Here is a 13478-nt window from a genome sequence, read left to right as displayed (position 1 = left end):
CTAGGAACCAATGTGATGGAGCACTATATGGGTGATGTTTTGGCCCTACTGCAACAGCTGGCCGCCACGGCGGCGGGGAGCCGACAGAGAGCTGTGCAGCGTGAGATCCGAGCCTTGATGTACCGCCAGCATGTAAACTCAACAGGAGGAGAGATTGGTGGAGTGAGAGTGATGGATGTTGCTCCGTTGATTGTGCCCCCTAGGAGTGAGATGATGATTTGGTGTAGGGCAGCAGTAGGGCCTCAGGGGCGTGACTACCCTGCCATGATGGAGCCCATACCCTCCGAGCACTGGCCCACTGTAATGGCCGCCCGAGGGGTGGTAGATGTAAAGAAGGGGAGAGTGCCCGTGAGGGTGCTGAACTGTGGGGAGGAAGAAGTCAGGCTTCCCCGGTATGCCATCATTGCCAAGCTGCTCACCCTGGATCCCCACACCATCCACGAAGCCATTCCCTCAGTCTCCCCACCTACTACCAGCACTTCCCCGCCTCAAGGGGAGGTAAATGATTGGCACCAACAGCTACACGTGGGCACTGAGGATACCCCTACACATCATAAAGCAGGGGTATACAGGGTGGTGCGAGAGTATGAACAGGTTTTCAGCAAACATCCACTAGACGTTGGGCAGATCAAAGGGGTCCAACACCTCATCCCCACCGGTGAGCACCCCCCTATCAAAGAGAGGTACAGGCCTATCCCCCCTGCGCATTACCAGTGTGCCAAAGATATGTTGAGGAATATGAAGGAGGCAGGGGTTATTCGGGACAGCTGTAGTCCCTGGGCCGCTCCGTTGGTACTGGTCAAGAAGAAGGATGGTACCATGCGGATGTGTGTGGACTACCGGAAGATTAATCAGATAACCCATAAAGATGCCTACCCACTGCCCCGTATTGAAGAGTCTTTGGCCGCACTGAGAACCGCAAATTACTTCTCTACCCTTGACCTCACCAGTGGGTACTGGCAAGTGGCCGTGGCCCCGGAAGACCGGGAGAAGACCGTCTTCACCACCCCAATGGGGCTCTGTGAATTTAATAGTATGCCGTTCGGGCTGTGCAATGCCCCTGGAACCTTCCAACGGCTGATGGAGTGCTGTCTGGGACATCTAAACTTCGAGACCGTCCTGTTATACCTGGATGATGTGATTGTGTACTCTCAGACGTATGAAGCCCATCTGGAGCACCTAGCCGAGGTGTTCGCGTCCCTTGCCAAATACGGGATGAAGTTGAAGCCCTCCAAGTGCCACCTGCTGAAACCCAGAGTGCAGTACCTGGGGCATGTGGTGAGTGCGGAAGGTGTTGCCCCCGACCCTGAGAAGATCACTGCCATCCAGGACTGGCCAAGACCAACCACCGTGAGGGAAGTAAGGCAGTTTTTCGGTCTGTTGGGGTACTACCGGCGCTTCATCAAGGGGTACACGAAGATGGCTGCTCCCATGCAAGACCTCCTCGTGGGACAGACCAAAGGTGGTAGACCCATCGGAGCCCCACTGGTGTGGGAGGACAGGCATGAGGAATCCTTCTGTCAGCTGAAAGCGGCCTTGACTGGAGAAGAGGTCCTAGCGTACCCTGACTACGGCTGCCCATTCATCCTCTACACAGACGCCAGCAATGTGGGTTTGGGGGCAGTCCTGTCCCAGGTCCAGGAAGGAAAGGAGAAGGTGATTGCCTATGCTAGTCGAAAACTCCGGCCGACTGAAAGGAACCCTGAGAACTACAGCTCCTTCAAGCTCGAGCTCCTGGCACTGGTGTGGGCTATCACCGAGCGGTTCCGCCACTACTTGGCCGCAGCAAAATTCACCGCTTTCACGGACAACAATCCGTTGACTCACCTGGACACGGCCAAGCTGGGCGCGTTGGAGCAGCGGTGGGTGGCCAGACTAGCCAACTATGACTTCACCATCAAATACAGGGCCGGTCGTGTCAACATTAATGCTGATGCCCTCTCTCGGATGCCCCACTTGTCAGAAGGTGGGTGCAAGGATGATGACCTCGAGGAGATCGAGTTGCCTGCATTCCACCGGCCATCAACTGAGAAGGTACATGTCCACCAACAACGGGTGAACCTGGATCCGCTGCCCAGTCAGGAGTGGCAGGAAGCTCAAAATCAGGCGCCCGCTGTCCGCCTAGTCAAGACCCTGGTGGAGCGAGGCGCTGCTGGGATGGACCCTGCCGCCCCAGCTGAAGCCCAACGCTTGTGGAAGGAACGGACCCGGCTGTGTCTACATCAGGGGAGGTTGTACCGTGAGCTGATCAACCCGAAGACCCATGAGAAGATCCGCCAGTTGGTTATTCCTCAATCTGATATACCCACTGTTCTGCAGGCGTACCATGATGGTGCCGGCAACTTCGGGTGGAAGAAGCTGGAGATGCTGTTGAGGGAGCGGTTCTATTGGAGTGGGATGCGGGAGTCTGTGGAGGCCTGGTGTCGAGAGTGCGGTCCTTGTACGTTGAGGAGGAAGGATGAAGCCAGCCAGAAGGCTCCCCTACGCCCGATCGTTACGCACCAACCGCTGGAGCTGGTCGCCTTGGACCATGTAAAGCTCACCCCCAGCCGAAGTGGGTACACTTACGCTCTGACCATGGTAGATCATTACTCCCGGTTCATGGCGGTGGTCCCGGTCAAGGACTTAACCGGCCGTACCGCCGCTAGAGCGTTCCAAGCGTACTTCTGTCGACCCCATGGATACCCTGAGAAGGTGCTTACCGACCAAGGTCCAGCCTTTGAGGCGGAGGTGTTCCATGAGTTCTGTCAGCTGTACGGCTGCAAGAAGATCAGGACCACACCTTACCATGCCCAGACCAACGGTATGTGTGAGAAGATGAACCATCTGGTCCTTGGCCTCCTCAAAACGTTGCCGTTGGAGGAGCGGAACCTGTGGCCGGAGAAGCTGCCTGACTTGGTCGATATGTACAACAATATCCCGTCTAGCTCAACGAAGTGCACCCCAGCGTATCTGATGAGGGCTCGGCCTGGCCGACTGCCGGTGGACCTGGAAATGGGACTGGAAGCCCCAGAGACACTCCCCTCAACGGCTGAATGGGACACCCGGCGGAGGGTGCAGTACCGACAGATTCAGGAGTATGTGGAGAAGAACCTAAGTTGGAGTCGAGAACAACAGGAGCAGCGCTTCAATCAGAAGGCGTCTGCGGGCCCTTTCCAGCCTGGAGATGTGGTGTTAAAGCGGAAGAGGAAAACCCACAAACTGGATGATCAATGGGAACAAATCCCGTACGTCATCCAACCCACAGGATGGGAAGATGGAAAGGCCTACCAGATCAGTCGTGACCAAGGGGGCACCTTGGCCACGGTTTCCCGGGACCATCTGAAAAGGTGCCCACCAGCATTGAGGGCGATGGCTGAAGTACCAGTTCCTCCACCAGCAGAGAAGGCAAAAGAGGTGATCCACACTGTGATGGGTGACTTCCCAGCAGACTGGCCTACACAGAACGGCGCAGTGATTCTTCCAGTGATACTGTTCCCACAACCTGTGGATGAAGAAGTGGTGGAAGCGGTCAACTGTGAGCCAGAACCAGTGCCAGTGCCCAGGGATGAACCTGTGCCCAACTCCCCTATGCCTCCGCCTGCCCCACACGATAGCCGGGAGGAGGAACCGATTGTTCCCTCTGCCCCACTGCCTAGCCCCACTGACATCGGACCCCGGAGGTCCACCCGTCCCAACCTAGGTAGGCCCCCACTTAGGTACAGGGAAACCGTTCTTTAAAAGGGGGAGGAGAAAGAAAGTTTGCAAGTGTGTTCGTTTAAAAGTTTGAAAAATGAGAAATTGATTACCGAAGTTCACCTGATTCACATGTGATTTGAAAACCGGCCGTTGCCGGCACCGTTGTCCCCGTGGGGACCGTTTGAAAAGTTTGCATGAGGAACTGCTCATGGACAAGCCCGTGAACTTGCAGGGCAACCACAAACGTTTAGTGGCTTGTAAATATAAAATATGTTGTGCAGCTACCGTAACTGCCTCTGGAGAGGCAGGTTGGAGGGAGGGCCCACAGCAGAGCAGGCTGGGGCCCAGCCACCACAGGAACCGGTGGCTACCCTCTGGAGGGGAAGGACAGATCCCGCTCGGGTAACTTGTGCTCGACTGGGGTCAAGGGGTGCTGCCTGGGTTTTAGGGGCAGCATCAGGGCCAGGTTACTTGGGTGGGAGAGAGCGGCAGCCGCAACCGTTTAATGTTACCGTTTGCAACGTTAAAGAACTGAACCTCCCGATGTGGGATGATGCCATAAATTGTAAATATGTTACCGTTTTTCTATTTTCACAGAAAACAAAAAGGAAAATAAAACCGGTGTTGGACGGGCAGCCCGAGGACGGTCTGCGTTTTGCTAAGGGGGAATGTGACGCCCTGGGCAAGCCAGGGGTCACAGGTCACAACACCACACGCACCCCACATTCCCTGCAGGTACATCAAGCTAACCCAAAAATCCTTGTTGCCTTCCTCCAGGGGCTGATGTCCACAGCAGGGGGTGGGCCAGGCGGTTGGCTCCGCCCACCGAGGAGTTCACAGCCCTGGAGGCGGGAAAACCAGACAGATAGAGTTTGGAGGAGGAAGTAGAAGGACGTGGTAGAGGAGCTTAGGAGAGAAGCTGAAGTAAAGTGAAAAGAAACAGTTTGTAAAGCCTGAAGTTGGTCCGGGTGTGGGCCCCGGACAGTGACAGCAAGGTCAGCAGACGGCGGTGAGAGTCTGCAGGGGGACTGCTCGGAGGTTGCTGGAAGGACCGCGGACGGGTGGTGACCCGGCGGTACCAGAGCAGTATACGAAGAACAGTCAGCACCAGGGCAGGGGCCTTTCGGATCCCGGCAAGGCTAGGAGTCGCCATAATTTGCCAAATCCGTCAGTGAAGGGGACGTCTGTCTCCTAACAACCAAGTCCCGATTGAAGGCAACAGCCCAACCGTGAAGGGGAGACACCGCCACCGCCAGGGCACCAGTTTCCCAGGGCCAGCGCCTGCGGGCAAGAGTAGAGCTCCTTCGGCCCAGCTTGAAGCCGAGGAGTGGGTAACCGGTGGGAACCCATCGCTACCAAAAGGACTTTACATAGGTGCAGGGAAGAGACCGTCACCGCTAACTGCAGGGAACATCAGCACCGTGAACCGTCCGAGGGACCTGTCCAACCAGCCATTTGTTTACCGAGAACTGTGTCGTGTTTACTGGCTGAGTGAGTACCTCCGTGCCGTGCGGCACAGCGCTGCCCCTGCGCCCCTGCACCTCCACAGGCCCCAGACCCGCCTGTCCACCATCCCAATCCCATCACCGGGCCCCAGGAGCATCACAACCCCTACCCACGGAGGGCACATCAACAACTGGCTGCTCCATGCCATCACTCCCGGGCTCCCCATACAGAGCAGTGGTGGTGTTAACAAATCACCACAACCGTGGGTGGCGTCACGGACAATAAACTATCCCAAAACACCAATTCCCCTTTTCACTCACGGGCGAGGAGCGCCGCTCGAGTCCCCGGGATCCGGCCCATCGCTCGAGCCACCGAGCAGCGGCAGGCCGCAGCAGCCGCGTCAGCCGGACCCGAGCAGTGGGAGAGCGCGGCGTCCCCTCCTCCGCCCGCGACAATCGCGCCTCCGCACCATAGGCGACTACTACCACCATCGTCCTCCCTGGGGCCTAGCTCTACCTGTGGAGAGCTGAAACACCCGAGCTGCGTCACCATCCGCCCCAGAAGAGAGACCTCCCACAGCGGTGGCTCATACTGACCACACATCACAAGTAGCGTCACGAACAACTACCCCCATCATTCCCATCCCCAGCTTTATTGACACCGGATAGGGTCATGGAACCGAGCGAAGCCACCGCGGCGACCCAAGAGAACTACCATGTCCCGGTGACGGGTAACCTCTTAGCCCGAGGGTGCGTCACATACACCTGCCCATACCATAACCACACCACCACCATGGGCCACTTGATTCACAATGTTTACATCAGCTAACCACTGACCCGCCCAACGCCATACACAGTCTGCCATCTGCCCTGTACAGAGAAAACCAGGATTCGTCCTTGAAGAGAATACCTCTACAATGTGAAAGACGTGTTCGAACGTAAGCATTTGCCCACTCAAGTCAGTTACGACGACGTAAAAGTCAGGTAGAGACCCTGATGAGGACGACTAGCAGCAGATCAGCGTCCCTAAGACGGTTTCTGACAGTTGGTGCAGAAATTCTTTGGTTTTGCACCAATTTTTGCAGTCGCTGTCCAGGAGGCTGGTCTCAGATGATCTTGGAGGTGCAGATGCTGGATGTGGAGGTCCTGGGCTGGTGTGGTTACACATGGGCTGCATTTGTGAGGCCGGGTGGATGTTCTGCCAAATTCTCAGAAATGCCTTTGCAGACGGCTTATGGTAGAGAAATGAACATTCAATTCACGGGCAACAGCTCTGGTGACATTACTGCAGTCAGCATGCCAACTGCACGCTCTCTCAAAACTTGTGACATCTGTGTCTTTGTACTGTGTGATAAAACTGCACATTTTGGCGTGGCGTTTCACTGTGGCCAGCCTAAGGCACATCTGTGCAATAATAATGCTGGTCAGCCTAAGGCACAGCTGTGCAATAATCATACTAGCTAATCAGCATCTTGATATGTCACACCTGGGAGGTGGATGAATGGATGGATTATCTCAGCAGAGGATAAGCAGAGCTCACTAACACAGGAATTTTCATGTCCCCACTGGAGTCACCAGGCGACGCCGTGTTCCCGCCATGGATAGTGCTGGTGATGGGAGAGGAGTCGATGCCAGCGGCTCCACTCATCCACTAGGCTGGGTTTCCCTGGAACCTGCAGTACCACAGGCTAACTGTAGGTGGTGTGTGTCTTCCAGATGAAGTTGCCATCATTCACCTGCAGCCAATGGAAAGACACCACACCCTTCTTATTCCCCCTCCTGTCATGTGACCACTGCCAGAGATAGTTTGTATTCCTGGTTCCTGTGTTATTTGTATAGTGATTCCTGTGCGCTGATCTCTGCTTGTTTCCTGACTACTCTTCTGCCTGTCGTTTATGTACCTCGCTGCCCGATCCGGATTTCACCTCGGCTTGGTTTTCTGATTACGTCCTTGCCTGACGATTCTGTCCCTGTTCTGCAATTCCTGGTTTGACCCTGCCTGACGACTACTCTCTCGGACTGGTGCCTTCCACAGGTAGCGATCTCCAGGGCCCTGTATAATTCCAAATCCCTGTATAGGGGTTAAAGGGTTTCAGGCTTGTAGGGGTCCTGCTTGGTGAGTGGCTTCCTTCTAGGCCCCCCATTACAGCCCATCTGAGTCTGTGGATCCAGGCAGGCGTTGTAGGAATAGACAAATTTATGAACAATATTTGAGAGAAATAGGCTTTTTATGTACCGTATATAGAATAGGTCTTAGATCTTTGAGTACAGCTCATGAAAAATGGGAGCACAAACAAGTGTTGTGTTTATATTTTTGTTCATTGTACTTAACATTCTACTCTAATTTAAAAAAATAAATAAAAGAATATATATATATATATATATATATTTATTAATATTAATCACCTTGAAAAGGATCTCTGTCGTCATTGTAAATCCATGAGTGATAATGGGTTCTTCTTCAGGTGGCTTCCCCTTCCAGCAGTCTAGCTCCACACATCGGCAACCAGAGAGCAGGGTCTGACGGTACATTTCGGGGGATGAGACCCCAGAAAACTGGCCAGCTGAAAAATGTGTAAAAAGTTAGTGCAAGGCTGGTTGATGCTGTTTTTTAACTTTTCCTATACACTTCCCATGCCTATAGATCTTCTAATGACCTACAGTTGTCATCATCCCTTATCATGTGTTAAGTCCAATCATATATCAAGGTCAATTTGCATGAGTAGATGGGATAGGGGATAACTTGCTGATCAGCTGTCGGACCCCCAGCAATCCCGAGAACTGGTTTCTGGAATCCCAAGACTGTCCTGAATGTAACAAGGTGCACATGCGCGGCCTCTGCTTCATTCATTGTCTATGGGACCGAATGAAATAGCCAAGCGCTATAGACAATGAAATAAAAATTCACTACAGGTCTGAAGAACCTCATTCTTGGTTACCTTCATTTTTAAAAAAAAATTATTAATTCTGGGTAATATATAATATATAAGAGAATACCTGTGAGGTAAGTGTTATGAGAGGAGTTGATAAAGTAGTGAGTAAAAGGTTGGTTCATGTCCTGATTCACAGGTAACTTGTCCATCGACACAATACTGTTCTCAGAGCCACAGAGAAACCAGACCATCCCCTCTGGAGACAGCTGTCCTAGAATAGAGAAACCCCTGTTAGCTTTAGTGCTTGGGTAGGCAAAATCAGCCATTTTTTCATCCAAAAAAAGATGTTTTTTTATCCTTTTTCTCATCCCTGTGTCCTTTTACTTTTTCCCATATGTTATCTTTTTTTTAATAATACTCCATTTTTTGCACCCTTTAGCCACTGGCCAACCCCTAAGGGGACAATATTTATTCCCTCAAAAAATACGATGATAGTATACACATTATGTTGCTCTGAGCATGACCACACAAGGTGAGCACCAGGTACAGTGATCACTATCATAGTGGGATCTTTGGACGTGCAACATTTGGAGTTCTAGACTAATGGGGGGATTAGATTGGGCGCCACATAGAACCGAAGTATACAGTACTAACTACCCTTTGTATATACGAATCCTTTAAGAATATCACATCATTTGACTGTGACTTTGTGCAGCAATTATTGACATGCTGTAACATGGAGGAATGTACAATGTGACTGCAAAACTGTATGGACTCAGATGCCATAATGCTGATGTGAAACAGTATATCTAATTATGGGAAGGATTCGGTTATAAATGTTGCCATCAAAGATTGTTTGACAGATTATAAAGTTTGATGGGGTAATTCCTTATTCACATGGGTGGCGTAGGCATTGGGTAATTCAGCTTAATAAGAAAGGAAGAGGTTATTCCCATAATAGCACATGAATATTGTTAAATTAAAGTACAAGCTCAACATAAAGTTTTCTTCGTGTGCCTTATCTTTTTTCATCTTTTTTTGCCTCTCTGTGCATCCAGCTTCAAAGAGCTAAATGAACCATCCTATTATCTGCTAAAACTATATTTCCCAGCAGCACCCTGCTTCTTGTCAGTGCTGCAGGCCTCTCTCTCCCTCTCTTGTTTCTTTACTCATATAGATACAGTCATATGAAAAAATTTGAGCACCCCTATTAATGTTAACCTTTTTTCTTTATAACAATTTGGGTTTTTGCTATTTCAGTTTCATATATCTAATAACTGATGGACTCAGTAATATTTCTGGATTGAAATGAGGTTTATTGTACTAACAAAAAATGTGCAATCCGCATTTAAACAAAATTTGACCGGTGCAAAAGTATGGGCACCTCAACATAAAAGTGACATTAATATTTTGTAGATCCTCCTTTTGCAGAAATCACAGCCTCTAGTCGCTTCCTGTAGCTTTTAATGAGTTCCTGGATCCTGGATGAAGGTAGATTTGACCATTCTTGTTTACAAAACAATTCCAGTTCAGTTAAGTTTGATGGTCGCCGAGCATGGACAGCCGCTTCAAATCATCCCCCAGATTTTCAATGATATTCAGGTCTGGGGACTGGGATGGCCATTCCAGAACATTGTAATTGTTCCTCTGCATGAATGCCTGAGTAGATTTGGAGCGGTGTTTTGGATCATTGTCTTGCTGAAATATCCATCCCCTGCGTAACTTCAACGTCGTCACTGATTCTTGCACATTATTGTCAAGAATCTGCTGATACTGAGTTGAATCCATGCGACCCTCAACTTTAACAAGATTCCCGGTGACGGCATTGGCCACACAGCCCCGAAGCATGATGGAACCTCCACCAAATTTTACTGTGGGTAGCAAATGCTTTTCTTGAAATGCCGTGTTTTTTTGCCTCCATGCATAACGCCTTTTTGTATGACCAAACAACTCAATCTTTGTTTCATCAGTCCACAGGACCTTCTTCCAAAATGTAACTGGCTTGTCCAAATGTGCTTTTGCATACCTCAGGTGACTCTGTTTGTAGCGTGCTTGCAGAAACGGCTTCTTTCGCATCACTCTCCCATACAGCTTCTCCTTGTGCAACGTGCGCTGTGTTGTTGACCGATGCACATTGACACCATCTGCAGCAAGATGATGCTGCAGGTCTTTGGAGGTGGTCTGTGGATTGTCCTTGACTGTTCTCACCATTCTTCTTCTCTGCCTTTCTGATATTTTCTTGGCCTGCCACTTCTGGGCTTAACAAGAACTGTACCTGTGTTCTTCCATTTCCTTACTATGTTCCTCACAGTGGAAACTGACAGTTTAAATCTCTAAGACAACTTTTTGTCTCCTTCCCCTGAACAACTATGTTGAATAATCTTTGTTTTCAGATCATTTGAGAGTTGTTTTGAGGAGCCCATGATGCCACTCTTCATAGGAAATTCAAATAGGAGAACAACTTGCAAGTGGCCACCTTAAATACCTTTTCTCATGATTGGATACACCTGTCTATGAAGTTCAAAGCTCAATGAGGTTACAAAACCAATTTAGTGCTTTAGTAAGTCAGTAAAAAGTAGTTAGGAGTGTTCAAATCAAGAAATTGATAAGGGTGCCCATACTTATGCACCGGTCAAATTTTGTTTAAGTGCGGATTGCACATTTTCTGTTAGTACAATAAACCTCATTTCAATCCAGAAATATTACTCAGTCCATCAGTTATTAGATATATGAAACTGAAACAGCAAAAGCCCAAATTGTTATAAAGAAAAAAGGTTACCATTAATAGGGGTGCCCAAACTTTTTCATATGACTGTAGTTGTCAATATAAGCTATTTTTTGGATGAGGTGACCACTGATAGTTTTGAATGTAGTGACTATGAGACACTATTTCAACCATTACAATTTATAAAGTCCATATTTCATTGTGGTTCACGGGGATCTTCAGATTATATCTATATCATGAGTTTATTGGAAGTTGGTCTTCATAAAACAAGAATTTTATCATTCTTCTGTAAAAGATAACCAGGGGATTTGGATCTCTGTAACAGAATTAAGGAGATCCAACCACTATAAAGATATATTATTGAGGGGAAACAAGAAAATAATTATTGAAAAAAAGCAGATAAAGGTGAATAAGAAGTTTTCTTTTCCAGTTCCGGGATGAATCGCGCACAGTAATCCCACCTCTCTGCTTGTTGATGGCGCTGGGCTCGTATTTTTCTATGAGAACTTGTACTTGCTCAATCTTTGCAGGAGGAAAGAGCAATTCATTTAAACGACTGTCTCTCTGCTTTTGGTTGATAAACTTGGTGAGATGATCTTTAGTCATGTAAGGTTTGGCTTTAGAATGGCTGAAACACAAAAAAAAAAATCAGAAATTAATTGCAAGGCTATAGCTGAAATTGACCCTAAATTTGGCGTCAAGTTGCCTTCATTCGGATAGCTCTGTTGTCACGGTCGTCTATCTGCTATAGAGCTTGATGACAGGTTCTGAGCCAGAGTCTCTTTGCCTTGAAACTCTGCAGTTTAAATGTGTTCCCTTTCCTTTGGGGAGGAGAGGGTTAATGTATGTTTTCCTTGCCAGCAAGCATTGTCAACACCTTCCCAGGTGTTTCTGGTTTGGACCACTCCCAGTTTCTAAAGTGTATATATACCCTCTGCTCCCAGAAGAGGGTGCCCATTATTCTTTGATCTCATTTGGATGTTTGGCCTGGAGGTGGAAGGAGCTGCAGGGAACCCTCTCTTGAAGTTGCTGTGTAGGCTACAGTCTTGGTGCTGACTGCAGCAGTCTGTTGTGTTTTCCCCTGTCTCTTTCCTTCCCTTGGTGTGTTATTAGTGCAGCGGTTGGGCTAGCATCCCTCACCTGCCAGCTCACTAGCCAGGGCTATTACAAGGTCTGCCAGGGTATCAGATATCCTGTTCGATGACAGGTGTGGAACCTGTATAGGGACTGGCTAGGAGTGTAGGGCACAGCTGCAGGTGAATGAAGAAGGTGTTCCATCTATCCCCTCACTAGCGCTAGGGCCCACCGTTGTTAAAGTGTCCCCAGTGTACCCATTGTGTCGTAGTGTGTCGTGTTATGTGCCATACTTCCTGTCACGAGTCTTTCTGTTGGCTCTGCTTTCATGCAGAGCCAACATATTTTGCGTGTGTTGTATTTTCTGGTTCTAAGCCCAGTGGGAGGAGCCTATTCGGTAGTGCCTCATTCCGGGTGATCGCTCTGCCTTATTTTGGAGCCTTTTCACCCGGAACCCCAGCAGTTATAGTTCCTGCTTCGCAGTATATGTTTCCGGTTCCTGTGAGTAGTTCTGATCTTGTCCTACTACCTTAGTTCCATTCCCTGTTCCCTCTCCTCCCCTGCTCTGACTGAACTCCCTGATGGTGGTGGAGTTGGTTTACTCCTGTCCCCACAATGCACTTTCCAGGTCATCCCCCCAGCTCCATCACTATCATTCCCATTTTTCGAGGTCCACACCATCAGGCTTTTCATCCCCTCTTCCTCAGAGTAGCTGTCATATACCGTCCACCAGGCTCACCACACCCAGTTCCTTGACTGCTTTTCAGCCTGGCTGGCGCATTTCATGTCCTCTGAATTACCAACCCTCATCCTAGGAGACTTTAACATCCCCATGAACAGCCCCTCCTCCCCATCTGCATCCCAGCTTCTATCTGTAACCACCTCCTTTGGCCTCTCACAGCTCTCATCCTCGGAGACACATGAAGACGGTAACACCCTTGACCTGGTCTTTATCCGCCTCTGCTTAATCTCTCACTTTGAAAACTCACTTCTTCCCCTCTCTGACCACAACATCCTCTCCTTCAAGCTCACAAACCCTCGTCCACCCCAGCACACTCCCACCTATCACACATTCAGAAACCTACAGGCCATTGACTCTCAGACACTTACAGACGCTTTACACTCATCACTGTCCCCTATCTCCTTACTTTCCTGTCCTGATCTGGCGGTAAACCACTACAATGACACACTCAGAAGCACCCTGGACCAAGTAGCACCCCTCACCCTCAGAACCTCCAAACACAGGGTAAAACAGCCTTGGATCACATCCCAAACTCGATTTCTCCAGCGATGCTCTAGGAGTGCCGAACGCCTATGGAGGAAAACCCGCACACCGGAAAACTTCATCCACTACATATTAATGTTAAGGATCTACAACTCTTCCCTTCACCTCGTCAAACAGACCTACTTCACCACCCTTATTTCCTCACTATCCAACAATCCAAAAAAGCTCTTTGACACCCTTCACTCCCTCCTCAGTCCCAAAGTACAGACCCCTATCACAGACCTTCATGCTGATGACCTGGCCTCGCATTTCACAGAGAAAATAGAAAACATCTGCCGAGAGATCAGCTCCCAGCCACCAAGCGTTGTGAATCCCATCCCTCCCCATATCCCATCCAGCTCACTCTCCACATTAGACCCAGTCACAGAGGAGAAAGTCTCCAGGCTCCTCTCTTCTTC

General features: G+C 49.6%; 1 protein-coding gene across 2 annotated transcripts in view; it reads right to left on the bottom strand.

Moving 5' to 3' along the window:
• PLCB2 (phospholipase C beta 2) overlaps positions 1-13478 on the bottom strand; it is a 203852-nt gene that overhangs the window by 51795 nt on the left and 138579 nt on the right. For both annotated transcript variants that reach the window (XM_075330434.1, XM_075330435.1), the window contains exons 9-11: positions 11183-11349; positions 8121-8267; positions 7530-7687 (exon numbers count right to left, since the gene is read on the bottom strand). In XM_075330434.1, coding sequence (XP_075186549.1) covers positions 7530-7687; positions 8121-8267; positions 11183-11349 — 472 coding nt within the window. The remainder of the gene's footprint in view (positions 1-7529; positions 7688-8120; positions 8268-11182; positions 11350-13478) is intronic.

The sequence above is a fragment of the Anomaloglossus baeobatrachus genome, chromosome 12, assembly GCF_048569485.1.
Source record: "Anomaloglossus baeobatrachus isolate aAnoBae1 chromosome 12, aAnoBae1.hap1, whole genome shotgun sequence".
Taxonomy (NCBI): domain Eukaryota; kingdom Metazoa; phylum Chordata; class Amphibia; order Anura; family Aromobatidae; genus Anomaloglossus; species Anomaloglossus baeobatrachus.
This window is presented reverse-complemented; position numbering and strand designations above follow the sequence as displayed.